Source organism: Rhinopithecus bieti, unplaced genomic scaffold (assembly GCF_001698545.2).
Source record: "Rhinopithecus bieti isolate Rb0 unplaced genomic scaffold, ASM169854v2 scaffold_17677, whole genome shotgun sequence".
Taxonomy (NCBI): domain Eukaryota; kingdom Metazoa; phylum Chordata; class Mammalia; order Primates; family Cercopithecidae; genus Rhinopithecus; species Rhinopithecus bieti.
In genome coordinates, this window is record NW_016808829.1 from 81534 (window position 1) to 102355 (window position 20822).

General features: G+C 41.3%; 2 protein-coding genes across 3 annotated transcripts in view; one reads left to right on the plus strand and one right to left on the minus strand.

Moving 5' to 3' along the window:
• ZNF850 (zinc finger protein 850) overlaps nt 1-7173 on the plus strand; it is a 28148-nt gene extending 20975 nt beyond the window's left edge. The window contains 6 exon segments of the mRNA XM_017887328.1: nt 4025-4987; nt 4990-5294; nt 5296-5316; nt 5318-5364; nt 5366-5438; nt 5441-7173. Of these exon segments, the coding sequence (XP_017742817.1) occupies nt 4025-4987; nt 4990-5294; nt 5296-5316; nt 5318-5364; nt 5366-5438; nt 5441-6919 (2888 nt within the window). The 3' untranslated portion in view covers nt 6920-7173.
• The window catches only part of ZNF567 (zinc finger protein 567), a 68640-nt gene that overhangs the window by 4181 nt on the left and 43637 nt on the right, over nt 1-20822 (minus strand). Inside the window, exon 7 of one of the 2 annotated variants that reach the window (XM_017887334.1) lies at nt 6758-6837. In XM_017887334.1, coding sequence (XP_017742823.1) covers nt 6801-6837 — 37 coding nt within the window. In that variant the 3' untranslated portion in view covers nt 6758-6800. Of the gene's footprint in view, nt 1-6750; nt 6838-20822 lie in introns of those variants that run through there. The other variant, XM_017887333.1, reaches the window with a different exon arrangement.

Genomic DNA, 20822 nt, shown 5'->3' on the forward strand with positions numbered 1-20822 from the left:
AAAAAAAAAAAAAAAAAAAAAAAAAATCTCCCACAATCAAGATGAAGCCTAATCTTTTGTATTTTCTCGATTTTTACTTTGCATATTTAGAGTTTATTTTACTGGATGCTTACACATTTAGAACTGTTATATCTTTTTGGTGAATGAACATTTTATTATGTAGTAATCCTGTTTATTCCCAATAATATTTTCACCTTGAAGTCTATTTTTTTCCAGTGCTAAGACCCTAGCTTTCTATTCATGAATACTTGCCTGATTTTCATTTTCTTAGTTTTTACTTCAACTTTTTTGTATCTTCATGTTTTTTAGATACTTTTATTTTAAAAGGGTTGAAATTTACTTTTCTTTGTTTACATTCCTTATAATTACTGATGTATTTGGATTTTTTTTTTTTTTTTTGAGACAGGTTCTTTCTCTCTGTTGCCCAGGCTGAGTGCAATGGTGCAATCACAGCTCACCACAGCCTCAACCCCCTGAGCTCAAGCAATCTGCATACCTCAGCCTCCCAAGTAGCTGAAAATAAAGGCATGATCCACCTCTCTTGGCCTGTTTGAATTTTTTTAACCAGCTTATTTTGTTCTATTTGTCTCGCTTTTCCTGTCTTCTGTTGCCTGTTTTATTTTACACTGTTTTAGATTTGAGGTTTTAAAAAAATCTGATGCCCGTACTTAGTTTGATTCCACTGATTTGGAAGTTGAAAGCACAGATTCTGGAGCCAGACTTCCTCCATTCAAATCCTAGCTCTGCCATTTAATACCTCTATGACTTTTGGCAATTTACTTAACCTCTCTGGTCCTCATTGGCAAATATATATGCTATTCACAGGATTCTAAATGAGCTTATATAGTAAATGTGTAAAGCAGTAAAATTAGTGCCTGGCACATAGCAAGAATGATGTGTAAGCTATTTTTTTTTTCTGTTCATTTTGTTCTTATTATTGGGATTTCATCATGCATAGTTTTTTTAAGAGTCAGGTTCGTTTGTCACCCAGGCTGGAGTGCAGTGGCTTGACCACAGCTCATTGCAGCACTGACTTTCTGGGCACAGGTGATCCTCCTGCCTTAGCCTCCCGAGTACCTGAGGCTACAGGCACATGCCACCACACCCGGCTCTTTTTTTTTTTGAGACAGTATCCCAAGCTGTTTCCCAGGCTGGTCTTGAACTCCTGGGCTTTGGTAATCTTCCAGCCTTGGCATCCCAAAGTGTTGAGATTACAGCCATGAACCACCATGCCTGGCTTGTAGAACTTCTACTTTTTTTTTTTTTTCCCTGAGACGAAGTCTCGCTCTGTTGCCCAGGCTGGAATGCAGTGGCACAATTTCGGCTCACTGCAACCTCTGTCTCCTGGGTTTAAGCAATTCTTCTGCCTCAGCCTCCTGAGTAGCTGGGAATTCAGGCGTGCACTACCATGCCTGGCTTATTTTGTATTTTTAGCAAAGTCGGAGTTTTGCCATGTTGACCAGGCTGGTCTTGAACTCCCTGACCTCAGGTGATCCACCTGCCTCAGACTCCCAAAGTGCTGAGATTACAGGCATGTGCCACCGCACCCTGCCCCATAGAACTTTTAAAATTTACCATCCATGGCACTCATTGCACCTGACTCAGATTTTTTTTAGAAAACCTCATCACTTCTGAATAAATTTATCTGTTCCATCTTGAATACAGTTTGCTCCCTGTTCTTTCAGTATTACTTTCAGGAAGATAAATGAATTCTTTGACTTTTCTTTATGACTCTTAACCTTGCTTTTGCATTTCCAATTATTTAACCATTCCAGTGAGGTTTTGATGTTGATTTCTTTCTCTTTCTTTTCCTCCTTGAAATTTATATGTTGAAGAAACTGGATCATCTGTCATTTAACATTTAGCTCCCCTTCCTTTATTCCTTTCTTTCCTATAAACAGACTATGTGATATTAGTATTGTGTATTTCATCAAGAAGCACATATCTGGTTGTTTCTGTTTTTGTGATGTTAGTAGCCATTCCTTATCTCATCCCCTAAAAATTACTAGGTAATTTTAAAATTGTCCTTATGAACACACAGATTTAAAAAATATTTGATGTGATTTATTGAAATTACATTATAATGATTACAGTTATTATTCTTGAATTCATGCTCAACTTGTCCCATCTTTGGCCAATGGGACCCTCTTCACAATGGTTCCTGAGTCTTTTTGACATGACCCTAGGGGTCTTGAATAAGCTTCTTTGCTTTTCTAATATGCCAGCTTTTTCCATGCTCATAATGCACCTTTCTGTCCTAATCCCAAGATGCTCCAAGGAGCCTAGGTTCTGTGTAGTAAGAAATGGTATTTAGGCTGGGCGCGGTGGCTCAAGCCTGTAATCCCAGCACTTTGGGAGGCCGAGACGGGCGGATCACGAGGTCAGGAGATCGAGACCATCCTGGCTAATACGGTGAAACCCTGTCTCTACTTAAAAATACAAATCTAGCCGGGCGACGAGGCAGGCGCCTGTAGTCCCAGCTACTCGGGAGGCTGAGGCAGGAGAATGGCGTGAACCCGGGAGGCGGAGCTTGCAGTGAGCTGAGATCCGGCCACTGCACTCCAGCCTGGGCGACAGAGCGAGACTCCGTCTCAAAAAAAAAAAAAAAAAAAAAAAAAAAAAAAAGAAATGGTATTTAGAGACAGTAATCTGTCATTAGCGTGTTCATTGCTGCTGGATTGGTTGTTTCTAAGGCTTCAATGGATGAAGATGGAAAGTATTTTTTTAAAAATCATGATTTGCATACTGCCAATTCAAATTCATTCATTGAATTTTAAGTTTCAATGATTTATTTTTTAATTTTTAGATACCCCATTTGTGTGTTTTACAAAAACTTGCTTGGCCTTTTTGCTAATGAGGTATTACTTTCTCTCTTTAAAAAAGTAAACTTTAGGTTTTAGGATAGTTTTAGACTTATAGAAAAGTTGTCAGGTTAGTACAGAGATTTCCCATATACATCACATATAGTTTCCCATTAACATTGTATGTTTGTACATTTGTCATAATTAATTAATTAATGTTGATCCTATTCAATAATAACATCATTGAAGCAATGTGGTTATTATTATTTACCTTTCCTATGGTGCTGAGATCTATTATTATTAATGGAAACCCCTACTTTACTCAGATTTCTTTTTTTTTTTTTTTTTTTTTTTGAGATGGATTCTGGCTTTTGTTGCCCAGGCTGGAGTGCAATGGTGCGATCTTGGCTCAGTACAACCTCAGCCTCCCGGGCTCAAACGATTCTCCTGTCTCAGCCTCCCGAGTAGCTGAGATTACAGGCATGGGCCACCACGCCTGGCTAATTTTTGTATTTTTAGTAGAGACAGGGTTTCACCATGTTGGCCAGGCTGGTCTCGATCTCCTGACCTTGTGATCCGCCCGCCTCAGCCTCCCAAAGTGCTGAGATTACAGGTGTGAGCCATTGCGCCTGGCCTCCTTAGCTTTTACCTAATGTCCTTTTTTCGTATTCTAGGATCTCGGCTAGGAGAACACATTGCATTGAGTCATTATGTTTCCCTTGGCTCTTTGACAGCTTTTCAGGCTTTCCTTGTTTGTGATTATCTCAATAGTTTTGGAGAGTACTGGCCAGGTAATTCGTAGATTATCTCTCATTTTGGGATTTGTCTGGTGTTTTTCCAGTGATTAGACTGGAGTTCAGTATTTTTAGAAGAAAGATCACAGAGATAAAATGTTGTTCTCATCACATCATATAAGGGTACATACTATCACCATGTATGTACACCTTTTTTTTTTTTTTTTTTTTAAGACAGGGTCTTGCTCTGTCACCCAGGCTGGAGTGTAGTGGCACAATCATAGCTCACTGCAACCTTGAACTCCTGGACTAAAGCAATCCTCCTCTCTCAGACTCCCAAAGCACTGGGATTACAGGCATGAGCCACCATGCCCAACACATTTTTACTTCTTTAGGACATTATTTTCAGTTTGTCTCTCTCTTCTACCATAGACGTTTTATTTCTACTTAACAAGGAAATGCTATGTTTTGCTTTCTGGTTATTTTCAGACTCGGAGTTTAGATGTAAGACCAAAGATTCATGTTTGCTAAAAGAAATCTATGAAGTAACATCATCTCAGTGGATGAGAATGGAAAAATGTCACAGCCTTGTGGGCTCCAGTGTCAGAGATGACTGGGAATGCAAAGGCGAGTTTCAGCACCAAGATATAAATCAGGAGCGATATTTGGAAAAAGCAATAATGACTTACGAGAAAACGCCAACTTCCTGCCTACAGACATCTCTCACTCCGCATCATTGGATTAATCCTGGAGAGAAACTGTATAAATCCATAGAATGTATCGCTTTTAAGAATGGCTCAGAACTTACGCAACAGCAAGAAACCCATACTGGTGAAAAACTCTATAAATGTAAGGAGTGTGGGAAGGCCTTTTGTTATTTTTCCTATCTTGCTAAACATCAGAGAATTCATACTGGGGAAAAGCCCTATGCATGTAAAGAATATGGAAAAGCTTTTATTTCTGGCTCACATCTTATTCAACACCAGAAAATGTATATAGATGAGGGACCTCATGAGTGTCAGGAATCTGTGAAGACCTTTAGACCATCTGCGCACCTTACTCAACATCGGAGAATTCATACTGGTGACAAACCTTATGAATGTAAAGAATGTGGGAAATCTTTTACTTCTGGCTCAACACTAAATCAACATCAGCAAATTCACGCTGGTGAGAAACCCTATCATTGTAAGCAATGTGGAAAATCTTTTACTGTTGGCTCAACACTAATTCGACACCAGCGAATTCACACTGGTGAGAAACCGTATGATTGTAAGGAATGTGGAAAATCTTTTGCTTCAGGCTCAGCACTAATTCGACATCAGCGAATTCACACTGGTGAGAAACCCTATGATTGTAAGGAATGTGGAAAATCTTTTACTTTTCGCTCAGGGCTAATTGGACACCAGGTAATTCACACTGGTGAGAAACCTTAACCTTATGATTGCTAAGAATGTGAAAATCTTTTACTGCTGGCTCAACACTAATTTCAACATCCAGCGAATTCCACCACTGAGTGAGAAAACCCTATGATTGTAAAGAATGTGGGAAAATCTTTTGATGCTTCTGGCTTCAGCACTACTTCCAACATCAGCGAATTCACACTGGTGAGAAACCTATTTGTTGTAAGAATGTGGAACAATCTTTTACTTTCGCTCAAACACGCAATCGACACCAGCGAATTCACACTGGTTGAGAAACCTATGATTGTAAAGAATGTGGAAAATCTTTTGCTTTCTGGCTCAGCACATACCTTCAACATCCAGCGAATTCACACTGGTGAGAAAGCCCTATCATTGTAAGGAATGTGGAAAATCTTTTACTTTTCGTCAGTAATGGACATCAGGGCCAGTTCACCACTGGTGAGAAAAAACCCTATGATTGTAAAGAATGTGGAAAAATCTTTTACTTTCTCGCTCAGCACTAATTCAACATCAGCGAATTCACCACTGGGTGCAGAAACCCTATCATTGTAAGAATGTGGAAAATCTTTTACTGTTGCTCAACTTAATTCAACATCAGCAAATTCACACTGGTGAGAAACCCTATGATTGTAAGGAATGTGGGAAGGCCTTTAGACTTCGTTTACGACTTACTCAACATCAACAAATCCATACTGGTGAGAAACCTTATCAATGTCAGGAATGTGGGAAAGCCTTTATCAGTGTCTCAGGACTCACCCAACATCACAGAATTCACACTGGTGAGAAACCCTATGAATGTCCAGAATGTGGAAAGGCCTTTAGACAGCGTACATACCTTAATCAACATCGGAGAATTCATACTGGTGAGAAACCTTATGAATGTAAAGAATGTGGGAAATCTTTTACTTTCTGCTCAGGACTAATTCAACATCAGCAAAATCACACTGGTGAGAAACCCTGTGATTGTAAGGAAAGTGGGAAATCTTTTACTTCTCACTCAACACTAATTCAAGATCAGCAAATATACACTGGTGAGAAGCTCTATGATTGTAAGGAATGTGGGAAATCTTTTGCTTCTCCTTCAACACTAATTCAACATCAGCGAATTCACACTGGTGAGAAACCCTATCATTGTAAGGAATGTGGGAAATCTTTTACTCTCCGCTCAGCACTAATTCAACATCGGCCAATTCACACTGGTGAGAAACGCTACAGTTGTAAAGAATGTGGGAAATCTTTTACTTGTCACTCAACACTAATTGAACATCAGCGAATTCACACTGGTGAGAAACCCTATCATTGTAAGGAATGTGGAAAATCTTTTACTTTTCGCTCAGCCATAATTCAGCATCAGCGAATTCACACTGGTGAGAAACCCTATGATTGTAAGGAATGTGGGAAGGCCTTTAGACGTCGTTCAAAACTTACTCAACATCAACGAATCCATACTGGTGAGAAACCTTATCAATGTCATGAATGTGGGAAAGCCTTTGTCCGTTTCTCAGGACTCACAAAACATCACAGTATTCACACTGGCGAGAAACCCTATGAATGTAAGACATGTGGGAAGTCCTTCAGACAGCGTACACACCTTACTCTACATCAGAGAATTCATACCGGTGACAGACCTTATGAATGTAAAGAATGTGGGAAATCTTTTACTTGTGGCTCAGAACTAATTCGACATCAGCGAACTCACACTGGTGAGAAACCTTATGATTGTAAGGAATGTGGGAAGGCCTTTAGATGTCCTTCACAACTTAGTCAACATAAACGAATCCATACTGGTGAGAAAACTTACCAATGTCCAGAATGTGGGAAAGCCTTTTTCTATGCCTCAGGACTCAGCCGACATCAGAGTATTCACACTGGCGAGAAACCCTATGAATGTAAGACATGTGGGAAGGCCTTTAGACAACTTACACAGCTTACTCGACATCGGAGAATTCATGACCTAACATAATTAACGTAGGAAATCGTTCTCATGCCATTTGTCATGGATCATTAGCAGATTCCATATGTGGGTCAAATACGATGGATGTGGGAATTCCTTTTACTTCATATTCACTTTTTCCAGAATTGGGACTTTTTTTTTTTTTGAGACGGAGTCTCGCTGTCGCCCAGGCTGGAGTACAGTGGCACTATATTGGCTCACTACAAGCTCTGCCTCCTGGGTTCATGCCATTCTTCTGCCTCAGCCTCCCGAGTAGCTGGGACTACAGGCATCCACCACCATGCCCAGCTAATTTTTTTGTTTTTCTATTTTTAGTAGAGACAGAGTTTCACTGTGTTAGCCAGGATGGTCTCGATCTCCTGACCTCGTGATCCACCCACCAAAATTAGGACATTTAATACGAAAAGAAATTGATAATGAGTAGTAGATGAGTTTTCTATCATGATTCAAAGCTTGCTGAAGTTATACAAATTCATATTAGAGAATGTGGTCAATGACAAAAGACAACCATTTATTACCTATGTGACATTAGGCTAATTATGTAAATCCTCTGTGCCAAAATTACTAATTGATAAAATGTTGATGGTAATAGTTTTTGTCTTTTGTTTTGAGATGGAGTCTTGCTCTGTTGCCCAGGCTGGAGTACAGTGGCGCTATCTTGGCTCACTGCAATCTCTGCCTCCCGGATCCAAGTTATTCTCCTGCCTCAGCCTCCTGAGTAGCTGAGATTACAGGCATGCGCCACCATGCTGGGCTAATTTTTGTATTTTTAGTAGAGACGGGGTTTCATTGTGTTGGTCAGGGTGGTCTCAAACTCCTGACCTTGTGATCCCCCTGCCTCAGCCTCCCAAAGTGCTGGGATTACAGGTGTAAGCCACTGTGCCCAGCTAGTAATAGGTGTTTTTTTTTTTTTTTTTTTTTTAATTTATAATAAATAAGTGTGACTACATTTTTCATGTTTGACTACTGGCTTCTTTTTAAGCCTCACCTTCCCTGTCTACTTCCATGTCTACTTTAGCCCATATCTGCAAAGGTGGCTAAGAGAGCCCTTGCTGGAAAGAAAGCAAGCAAAACTAAAGTCTGTGTGCACCTTCTCCTTTGGATCCACTGGGCAATTTATATTAGAAATTCCAAGCCGGGAGAGGTGGCTCACACCTGTAATGCCAGGACTTTCAGAGGCTGAGGTGGGTGGATCACCTGAGGTTAAGAGTTCAAGACCAGCCTGGCCAACATGTTGAAACCCCATCTCAACTAAAAATACAAAACTGGCCAGACATGGTGGCGTATACCCGTAATCCCAGCTATTCAGGAGGCAAGGCTGGAGAATCGCTTGAACTCGGGAGGCGGATGTTGCGGTGAGCCAGTCAGTGGAGCAGTAGAACACACACAGTGTTTATCAATTAAGTTTGTAGTGAGAGGCCAGGCGCGGTGGCTCAAGCCTGTAATTCCAGCACTTTGGGAGGCTGAGACGGGCGCATCATGAGGTCAGGAGATTAAGACCATCCTGGCTAACATGGTGAAACCCCGTCTCTACTAAAAAATACAAAAAACTAGCCGGGCGCCGTGGCGGGCGTCTAGTCCCAGCTACTCGGAAGGCTGAGGCAGGAGAATGGCGTAAACCCGGGAGGCAGAGCTTGCAGTGAGCTGAGATCCGGCCACTGCACTCCAGCCTGGGCGACGGAGCCAGATCCGTCTCAAAAAAAAAAAAAAAAGTTTGTAGTCAGAACACACACCATGTTTATCAGTTATGTTTGCTGTCTTATATGGACACAGTTTGTGATGCCCTAAAACAAATAGTGGTGCCAAAGATAATCATAGGCCACCATAACAGATAAAATGACAATGAGAAAGTTGAAATATTGTTGAGATCATCCAAATATGAACACATGCTATTGAATAAATGGAGCCAATAGACTTGTTCACTGCATGGTTAGGGTCAGAGGCATGTAAACCAGAACAACTTCTTGAATAGGAGCTGTGTAAAATAACACTGAAACCTCCTGGGCTGCATTCCTAGACAGTTAAGGCATTCTAAGTCACAAAATAAGATGAGGTCAGCATAAGATACAGGTCATAAGGACCTTGCTGATAAAACATCTTGCAGTAAAGAAATCAGCCAAATCCAAATGGTGACAAGAGTGATCTCTGGTCATTCTCACTGCTATACTCCCAGCAGCACCATGACAACCAGCTAAGTTTTTATTTTTTATTTCAGTAGAATTGGAGTCTTGCTTTGTTACCCAGGCTGGTCTTGAATTCCTGTCCTCAAGCAATCTTCCCACCTTATGAATGTAAAGAATGGCTCACCTTGGCCTCCCAAAGTGCTGGAATTACAATCAGAAGCCACTGCACCTGGCCCTTTTTTTTTTTTTTGAGATGGAATTTCGCTCTTGTTGCCCAGGCTGGAGTGCAATAGCACGATCTTGGCTCACCGCAACCTCCGCCTCCCAGATTCAAGCAATTCTCTTGCCTCAGCCTCCTGAGTAACTGGGATTACAGACATGCTCCACCATGCCAGGCTAATTTTGTATTATTTAGTAGAGAAGGGGTTTCTCCATTTTGGTCAGGCTGGTCTCTGAACTCTGGGCAGGGCTAATTTAGATAAGGTAGTCAGGAAAGGCATTTCTTACAAGGTGGTATTTGCATGAACGTAGACACATGGTTGCATTTTATTATATGTAAATTATACTTCAATTAAGTTGATGAAAAAATCTCACCTCATCAACTATTCACTTAGGATTGTTGTATTTCATTCTATTTAAATCACACTTGCATTTTGAAAAGTCAACACTTCTACAACTTACATATCTGTTGATTTGTACTTTTTCTAATATGCTTATGGATGATTTAAAATATATATATACACATATCTTTTAAGAAGGTTATTTTAAGGTTAATCAATTGACGCTTTGTCTCAATTGATTCTTTTGTCTCAATTTGTAGTCAGTTGAGGTTTGTCTCAATTTACGGAAACATCAAATGTTTGTTCTCAAATTCTTACTCTGTCATTTATTATTTCTTCTCCATATTTTTGTTACTGCTTCCTTGGAGATATTTAAACATACATATATAGAGAGAGGGTGAAGATGGAGGAGTACCTTTTACAGTTCACAGTTGTCTTTTTTGTGTGTGACACGGTTTTGCTGTGTTGCCCAGGCTGGGGTACAATGGCACAATCTCGGCTCATTGCAGCCTCAACTTCCCGGGCTCAATCGATCCCCCACCTCAGCATCCCAAGTAGCTAGGACTACAGGCGCACACCACCACACCTAGCTAATTTTTGTATCTTTTGTAGAGACAGGGTTTCACTATGTTGCCCACGCTGGTCTTGAACTCTTGGGCTCAATTGGTCCTCCCACCTCAGCCTCCTAGGTGCTGGGATTACAGGTGTGAGCCACTGTGTTCAGCCAATACTCTGTTTTATGTTTTTACTTTTCACTTTTAAAATTAACTCCTTTTATAAAAAAGTAGAATTTTTTAAGGAGCACAGAAAAGCACAATGAAGACAGAAAAATCTCCTGTATGTTCTTATCGACCAAAGATGATCTATTTGGGGGGTAAATCCTTTTTTCTTTTTTTTTTTTTGAGACGGAGTTTCGCTCTTGTTACCCAGGATGGAGTGCAATGGCATGATCTCGGTTCACCACAACCTCCGCCTCCCAGGTTCAAGCAATTCTCCTGCCTCAGCCTCCCGAGTAGCTGGCATTACGGCATGCACCACCATGCCCAGCTAATTTTGTATTTTTAGTAGAGATGGGGTTTCTCCATGTTGAGGCTGGGCTCAAACTCCTGACCTCAGGTGATCTGCCTGCCTCAGCCTCCCAAAGTGCTGGGATTACAGGCGTGAGCCACCGTGCCCAGCTGGTAAATCCTTTTAATAGAGGAGTTTCAATATTTCTAGTCTGCCATACTACTAGAAAATAAAGAATCATTACTGACATCTTTATGACATTTTTTCTCTTGTACCTGTTATATCTCTTTATTTCAGTAGGTATTCTTTTATGTGCTTTAGTAAGCCTTTATATTTTTAGCATAAAAGTGTATACATTTCTTGTTTTACTTATTTCTAGATACTTTATGGTTTTGTTTATAATGATTGGGATATTTTTTCTGTTATGTAATTGATTACTATTACTATGTACTAAACCATTGGTTTTTGTCTAAGGATTGTAACATTGATGAACTACTTTAGTAGATGAAATGGTTTCTTCATGAGATTGAATTGTCTAAAGAGATGTTGGTATTATTTGTAAATAAAAGTATTTGCCTATTCCTTTCTATATGCCTTCTTTTCTTAATTTATACTTGTAGCTTGGGTTATATGTCTAATACAACACTAATACATTTTTGTATTGTTTGCAGAGATGGGGTTTTGCCGTGTTGTCGACGCCAGTGTTGAACTTCTGGGCTCAAGCAATCTGCCCTCCTCGGCCTCCCAAAGTGCTGGGATTACAGGTGTGAGCCATTGTGCCTGGCCAAGGGAATGTTTTTAATGTTCACCATTAAGGATGATTGCTGTAGGTTTATGGTTTTATTAATGAAAACTATTTTTGGCTGGGCACAGTGGCTCACACCTGTAATCCCAGCACTTTGGGAGGCCAAGGTGGGTGGATCATTTGAGGTCAGGAGTTCAAGAACAGCCTGGCCACCATGGTGAAAACCCACCTCTACTAAAAATACAAAACTTAGCCAGGCATGGTGGTGGGCACCTGTAATCCCAGCTACTCGGGAGGCTGAGGCAGAGAATTGCTTGCACCCAGGAGGCAGAGGTTGCAGTGAGCTGAGATCGCACCACTGCACTCCAGCCTGGGTGACAGAGCAAGACTCCATCTCAAAAAAAAAAAGAAAAAAGAAAATGTAGTTTATGTACACGAGGGAATAATATTGAGCCATAAAAAAAGAATGACATCCTGTCATTTACAACAACATGGATGGAATTGGAGATCATTATGTTAAGTGAAGTAAGCCAGGCACACAACGACAAACATCACAGGTTCTCACTTATTTGTGGAATCTAAAAATCAAAATAATTGAACTCACAGAGAGAGCAGAAGCATGGTTAATGGAGGCTGAGAAAAGTCATGGGGGAAGTGATGAGGGTTAATGGGTACAAAAAAGTTAGAATGAGTAAGACCTACTATTTGATAACACAACAGGGTGACTATACGCAATAATAATGTAATTGTACATTTAAAAATACCTAAAAGAGTATAATTGGATTATTTGTAACACAAAAGATAAATGCCTGAGAGGATGGATACCCCATTCTCCATGATGTCATTATTATGCACTGCATTCCTGTACCAAAACATCTCATGTGCCCTATATATACACCTACTACTATACACTGTTACTGTGTCTATTTAGAAAGAAGTAGACATAAGAGACTCCATTTTGTGTCCAGTTGCATGGGGTATCTTTTTCCATGTCTTCACTTTCAATCTGTGTGTACTTTAGTAGGTGAAGTGGGTTTCTTGTCAGCAGCATACAGTTTTATCTTTATTCATTCAGCCACTCTATGCCTTTAACTGGGGAATTGAGTTCATTTACATTCAGTATTATTTTTGATAAGTAAGTACTTACAACAGTCATTTTGTTGCTTGTTTTACTCCTCTCCTCCTTTCTTCTTTCCTGTCTCCCTTTGTGATTAAGTGATTTTTCTCTGGTAAGGTGTTTTAATTCATTCCTTTTAATTTTAGTGACTCTTTCATAGGTTTTGCATTGTGGTTACTATGAGGCTTACAAAAAACATAGATACAGTAAATTATTTTAAAAGATGACAACCTATCTTAGATCACAAATAAAAGAATAAAATGAAAAAAAAAGTCCACACTTTAACCCCTTCCCCCCATATTTTTACTTTTAGTTCTCCAAATTTGCATGTTTATATTACCTCTCTCTTAACAGGTTGTTGTGGCTATTATCGTTTTGATAGCTATGTCTTTTGGCTTCATGCTAGAGTTATAAGTGAATCACACACATTTATAGTAGTAGAGTATCCTGGGTTTGCCTGTTTCCTTAATTTTACTGGTGGGTTTCATACCTTCATTGAAAAAACTTTTTGCACATTAATGTTTTCTTTCAGATTGAAAAACTCCTAGGCTGTGTGCGGTGGCTCATACCTGTAATCTTAGCACTTTGGGAGGCCAAGGCAGGCAGATACTTGAGCTCAGGAGTTTAAGACCAACCTGTGCAACATGGCAAAACTCCATCTCTACAAAAAAATACCAAAATTAGCTGGGCATGGTGGCACACACCTGTAGTCCCAGCTGCTCAAGAGGCTGAGGTGGGAGGATTGCTTGAACCTGGAAGGTTGAGGCTGCAGTGAGACAAGATCGTACCACTACACTCCAGCCTGGGTGACAAAGTGAGACCCTGTCTCAAAAAATAAAAAAGAAAAGGACAAAAAAGAAGAAAGAAAAACTCCCTTTAGCATTTCTTGTAACATGGGTGTGGTGGTGGTGAATTCTCTTAGCGTTTGTCTGGGAAAAACTTTCTCTTTCATATTTGAAAGCTAACTTTGCTGGATATGGTATTCTTGGATGGCAATTTTTTTTTCTTTTGGCACTTCGAAAATGTCGTTTGACTCCCTTCTGTCCTGTATGGTTTCCATTGATAAGTCTGTTGCCAGATGAATTAGACCTCCTTTAAATGCCATTTGTTTATTTTCTCTTACTGCTTTCAGGATCCTCTCTTTTTCCTTGACCTTTGAGAGTTTATTATATGACTTGGGGTAGTCACATTTGGGTCAACTCTGTTTGGTGTTCTCTGACCTTCCTACACCTGGATATGTATATTTTTCTCAAGTTTTGGAAAGTTTGCTTTCCAAAGAAGACTGGAAAGTTATTAATATTTTTACAAATAATCTTTGTACCCCTTTCTCTTGCTTAACTCTTTCTTGAACACCAATGATTCTTTTCTTTTTTATTTTTTGAGACGGAGTCTCACTCTGTCGCCCAGGCTGGGGTGCAGTGGCCGGATCTCAGCTCACTGCAAGCTCCGCCTCCCAGGTTTACGCCATTCTCCTGCCTCAGCCTCCCAAGCAGCTGGGACTACAGGCGCCCACCACCTCGCCCAGCTAGTTTTTTGTATTTTTTAGTAGAGATGGGGTTTCACTGTGTTAGCCAGGATGGTCTTGATCTGCTGACCTCGTGATCCGCCCATCTCGGCCTCCCAAAGTGCTGGGATTACAGGCTTGAGCCACCGCGCCCGGCCGAATACCAATGATTCTTAAATTTGGTCTTTTGAGGTAATTTTTTATATCTTATAGATGATCTTTGTTCCTTTTCATTCTGTGTTCTTTTTTTCTCCCTCTGACTTTGTGTTTTCAAATAGCTTATTTTGGAGCTCATGGATTCTTTCTTCTGTTGCACCCATTCTGCCATTGAGAGCCTATAATGAATTGTTTAGAAAATTCATTTTTTAGTTGCAATATTTCTGTTTATCTTTTTTTTTCTTTTCTTCTTTTTTTGAGACGGGAGTCTCTTGCTCTGTCACCCGGGCTGGAGTGCAGTAGCCGGATCTCAGCTCCACTGCAAGCTCCGGCCTCACCACTGGTTTACGCCAATTCTCCTTTGCCTCATCCTCGCGAGTAGCTGGACTACAGGGCGCCCGCCCACCCCCTCGCCCGGCTAGGTTTTTGTATTTTTTTAGTAGAGACGGGGTATTCACTAGTGTTGGTGCCCAGGATCGGTTCTCGATCTCCTGACCTCGGTGATCGCCCGTCTCGGCCTCCCAAAGTGCTGGGATTACAGCGCTTGAGCCACACGCCCGGGCCGGATTTCTGTTTTTTCTCTATTTTTTTCAATTTCTTTGTTAAATTTGATATATTTCTGAATTGCTTTTCAGTCTTATCTTGGAAATCACTAAGTTTCTTTTTTTTTTTTTCTTTTTTTTTTGAGACGGAGTCTCGCTCTGTCGCCCAGGCTGGAGTGCAGTGGCCAGATCTCAGCTCACTGCAAGCTGCGCCTCCCGGGTTTACGCCATTCTCCCGCCTCAGCCTCCCGAGTAGCTGGGACTACAGGCGCCCGCCACCTCGCCCGGCTAGTTTTTTGTATTTTTTAGTAGAGACGAGGTTTCACCATGTTCGCCAGGATGGTCTCGATCTCCTGACCTCGTGATCCGCCTGTCTCGGCCTCCCAAAGTGCTGGGATTACAGGCTTGAGCCACCGCGCCCGACCACTAAGTTTCTTTAGAACTGCTATTTTCAATTTTTGTCAGAGAGCTCACATATTGCCATCTTGTTAGGGTGAGTTACTGGTTTCTTGCTTTGTTCATTTGGTAAGATCATGGTTCCCTCTTTAGGTGTGTTTCATATGGATGTACATTGATGTCTTTGCATTGAAGTATTATTTATTCCAGTGTTCTCTGACTGGGTTGTTACAATTTTTACGGGACATATTTGCTTAGAGGTTCTTTATCATGAGGTTACTGCCTCCTTTTCAGCTCTAGGTGGTGCCTTAAAACCTGGTTTGCCTTAGCTTTAGTAACAGTTGGAGCAATTCAATTCCTTAATGGGGTAGGTCCCAAAGAGGGTATTCTGGCCGTGTGGGAGGGCTGGCTAGGGGTTTGTGCCCAAGAGATCTGTGGAGTGAACCTCCTACAGCATGGTGCTGTTGACCAGCCACACTGAGTTTAAACAAGATCTACATGTTGGGCTTAGAGGATAAAGCTCTTACATATCTTATTTATTTATTTATTTATTTATTTTGAGACGGAGTCTCACTCTGTCATCCAGGCTGGAGTACAGTGACATGATCTTGGCTTACTGCAAGCTCCGCCTCCCAGGTTCACACCATTCTCCTGCCTCAGCCTCCTGAGTAGCTGAGACTACAGGCGCCCGCCACCATGCTCGGCTAATTTTTTGTATTTTTAGTAGAGACAGGGTTTCACCGTGTTAGCCAGATGGTCTCGATCTCCTGACCTCGTGATCCACCCGCCTTGGCCTCCCAAAATGCTGGGATTACAGGCGAGAGCCACCGCACCCGGCCTAACCACACTGATTTGGCATCTCCTCTGGCCAAATTACAAACCAGAGTTTCCCATGGGTTAAGGCAAGGCCAAGATGGTCGGGAGGCTGGTGGTGCACCTCAATCTTACTTTTCCCACTACAGAAACCATGAGTTGAGGGGAAATTTTCTACATGTTTGGTGCCAGGCAGAATGGGGGAAGAGGTGTCATGGGTGTGGAAGTCTGATTCTGCTCCCACTGCTCAGAGATTTTTCACTTCTCTGTAGCTCCAGAACTGACTCATCTTCGTATCTGAGTTCTAGGATATTGTTGGTGATAATCTTGGTGATGCACACTTGTTTTTGGTTTTCTGTTGGTGGGCAGTGAAGCCAGTTTTCTTCTGTTCCGTCATTTGGAAAGAGTAGTCTTTGAACACTTAAATTTTAGAGCCAATGACAACCTATTTGCTTTATCACCAACCTCACCACATACTCTTTCATTACTCTCTAAACTCTCTTTGCCTCCTTCAAGTTGTGTAAAAACATTATTGAAATATATTTCTAATGTACATTATTTTCAATTCATCATTTATCTCCACAGTTTTGGGTTTTTTCTCCTGGTGCAGGAAAACAACATCTGTTTTCTTGCTTTTTTCAGGTTTGGACACCAGGTATGACATAAATACATTATTTCCAGAAGAAAAAAATTTGAAATACATTAGCTGGAATACTTGACAAAGAGAAGCTGCCCACTGATGCTACTTGGATACCCCACTGGTATTGTTCACATAGGATAACCAAGATATATTTTTTCCTTTTAGATACCAGTTTTTAAGATAATAACTTTGCTCCTTATTGTTCTGTGATCACTGATTCTTTAATATTGCTATAAATTTGGGAATTTAAATGTATTTGGTGTTTCAAATATAAATTATTTTTATAAATATAAATGTAAATGTAATTTATATTTATTCAAATATAAATGTATTTGGTGTGTTTCAAATATAAATTATNAGGCTTGAGCCACCGTGCCCGGCCCCTCATTAAAGATTTTCTGCCCATACTTGGAATCAGCCACTTCTCCCAAGAAATCCTGGTTTCTTTTAGCAGGAAATGGTCCATAAATACCATAATGTATGTGCTAGTGATATGTATTGCTGCCAGACTGGTCAAAGTGATACTCCCACCAATTAAAATTCAGGAATAGAGAGTATTTACTTACTTTTCCTCTATTTCATGCAATTGAATTAGAATCATTGTTCTCAATAACCTCAATTCGGATTTGTCTGACGTTTCCTCATTTTAGATACAGGTTATACATTTTAAGCAGAAATACCATTACAGCAATGATGTTGTATCCTTCTCAGTGCATCTCATTAGGAGGCACATGGCATTGGTTTATCTATTATTGCCCTAAAGAAAAAAACAAATGAACAAACAAATAACAGGCCAGGAGCGGTGGCTCATGCCTGTAATACCAGTACTTCGGGAGGCCAAGGAGGGCGGATCACGAAGTTGGGAGTTCAAGACCAGCCTAACTAACATGGAGAAACCCCATCTCTACTAAAAATACAAAATTAGCCGGGTGTGGTGGCGCATGCCTGTAATCCCATACCCGGGAGGCTGAGGCGGGAGAATTGCTTGAACCCAGAAGGTGGAGGTTGCGGTGAGCCGAGATTGTGCCACTGCACTCCAGCCTGGTGACAGAGCGAGACTCCGTCTCAAAAAGGAAAAAAAGTCCTAACAAAAGGCTGCTTTGTGTAGAAAAAGACCAAGAAAAGGGCACCTGAGTGAGACAAAACTTCTAGATAAGAATTGCTCTACTCAGCCAAACGCAGTGGCTCACGCTTATAATCTCAGCACTTTGGGAGGCCGAGGCAGGCCGATCACTTGAGGTCAGGAGTTTGAGACCAGCCTGACCAACATGGGAAAAACCCTTCTCTACTAAAAATTAGCTGGGTGTGGTGGCACGTACCTGTAATTCCAGCTACTTGGGAGGCTGAGGCAGGAGAATTGCTTGAATCTGAGAAGCAGAAGTTGCAGTGAACTGAGATCGCAACACTGCACTCCAGCCTGGGTGAAGAAGTGAGACTCTGTCTCAAAAAAAAAAAAAAAAAAAAAAAAAAAAAAAAAAAAGATCTACTCTAACCAAAAAGCACGGGGGGGAAAAAAAAAAAGAAAGAACCCAAAATACCTGATGCCACACATGCACCTTACAAAGGCTGAGTAGGGAACCTAGACTTCTACTCTCACTAGGCTGTAACAAGATACTCTGACCTCCCTGCCAGGATGGTTTCAGGAAGACTGAAGGGAGCCAGGACTATCACACTGCAGATGGAATTACGTAGGGCCCCTGGAGTCATTTGGGGAACCTGGATTTTCATCCCCATATGCAGTAGTAAAAAGCTACTTGTTAAACTACCTGCTAGGCCAGTGTCGGAGCAGGCATTGTAAAGTCAGGGTCTTCACCACTATCCCACCTAACAGGGCCAGCCCTGCCTCTGTGGTGTATATGGAAGGCAAATGGAAGCCATTAACAAGGCACCCCTGGCTCTTATTGGGGTATAAGAGAAGTATAAAAAGGGAGTTTTTAAATAACTTATAGGGACTATTAGGGAGTCTAATAGGGAGCCAGAACTCCTCATTCACACCTAACTGTGAGGAGGAGCACTTCCACCCAGGTGTCAGTGGAGGGTGAGTGGGAAATCTGGATTCTCACCCCCTATGTGGCACAGCAAAATGGCACACTTGCCAGGGACCATGCCAGGGTGGTATCAGAAAGCCAGCTAAAACAGGTTTTTTTTTTTTTTTTTTTTGAGACGGAGTCTTGCTCTGCCACCCAGGCTGGAGTGCAGTGGCCGGCTCTCAGCTCACTGCAAGCTCCGCCTCCCGGGTTCACGCCATTCTCCTGTCTCAGCCTCCCGAGTAGCTGGGACTACAGGCACCCGCCTCGTCGCCCGGCTAGTTTTTTTTTTTGTATTTTTTAGTAGAGACGGGGTTTCACCGTATTAGCCAGGATGGTCTCGATCTCCTGACCTCATGATCCGCCCGTCTCGGCCTCCCAAAGTGCTGGGATTACAGGCTTGAGCCACCGCGCCCGGCCTAAAACAGGTTTAAATAAGATCTACAATCTCAAAATAGATAAAATTGCACGTTTCAATGGAAATCCAGGAATATCTCAAAAAGATATTGAAGCATGAAGATGACAATGATGTCAGAATTATTTGATAAATACATAAAGCAGACATCATAAAAATGCCTGAACAATCACAAACTTGAAACAAATGAGATACATTATCTCAACAAAGAATTAGTCCAGACAAGAAATTAGAAGACATGGCCGGGCGTGGTGGCTCAAGCTTGTAATCCCAGCACTTTGGGAGGCCGAGACAGGCGGATCACGAGGTCAGGACATCAAGACCATCCTGGCTAACATGGTGAAACCCCGTCTCTACTAAAAAATACAAAAAAAACTAGCCGGGCGAGATGGCGGGCGCCTGTAGTCCCAGCTACTCGGGAGGCTGAGGCAGGAGAATGGCGTAAACCCGGGAGGCGGAGCTTGCAGTGAGCTGAGATCCGGCCACTGCACTCCAGCCTGGGCGACAGAGCGAGACTCCGTCTCAAAAAAAAAAAAAAAAAGAAATTAGAAGACATGCAAAATAACCAAACAGAGAATATAGAATTGAAAATATAACTAAAATAAGCTCAAATGGAGGGACAACGAGTGGAAACTGAGGCGAAAGAGGAATCGGTGAACTGCAATACAGAACAATAGGAGTTACCCAATCTGAACAACAGAGAGATAGTACACTGAAAAAAATAACATGAAAAGAATGAGGAACTGTGAGAATGTAACACAAGATTAACATTCATGCCCTTGAAATCCTGGAAGGAAAGGAAAAAGAAGACACGGCTGAAAAAGTACTTAAGGAAGCCTGGACAACATGGTGATACCCTGTCTCTATAAAACATACAGAAGTTAGCCAGGCCTGGTGGTGCGTTCCTGGAGTCCCAGCTACTCAGGAAGCTGAGGTGGGAGGATCGTTTAAACCCAGGAGGTCGAGGCTGCAGTGAACTGTGATCATGCCACTGCACTCCAGACTGGGTGACAGAGCAAGACAACCCCTCTCCCCTACCACAAAGGACTTAAAGTAGTAATTGCTGGGAACTCACCAAATTTGGCAAAAGACAGATTCAAGAAGCTGAGTGAATTTAAACAAGATAACTCTTCCCATCCCCAAAATGTAACACCACAACACATCATCCCCAACTTGCGAAAATTAAAGACAAGGTCAGGTGCAGTGGCTCACACCTGTAATCTCAGCACTTTGGGAGGCCGAGGCAGGCAGATCACCTGAGGTCAGGAGTTCGAGACCAGCTTGGATATAGGGTGAAACCCCGTCTCTACTAAAAATACCAAAATTAGCCAGGTGTGGTGGCATGCACCTGTAATCCCAGCTACCTGGGAGGCTGAGACAGGAGAATCGCTTGAAACTGGGAGGCAGAGGTTGCAGTGAGCAGAGATCACATCATTGCACTCCAGCCTGGGCAACAAGGGTGAAACTCCATCTCAAAAATAAAAATAAGAAAATAAAAAATAAATCAAAGAAAATTAAAGACAAAAAATAAAATGTTGAAAGTAGCAAGAGAGAAATATCATATTTTAGAGGAAAAAAATTTTAAATAGCAGATTTCTTATGAGAAACCATGAAGACCAGAAATAAGTGACATTTTTCAATTGCTGAAAGGAAGAACTCTCAATCCCAATTCCTATTTTAGCAAAATATATTCAAGAATGAAAGAAACCTACATTATTAATCATTAGGGAAATGTAAATCAAAATATCAATGAGATACTTGACACCCACAAAAAAGGCTATAATTCAAAAAAATTTTTAAAGGAACATAAGTGATGGGAAGAATATGGAGAAATTTGAACTTTTTTTTTTTTTTTTTTTTTTTTTT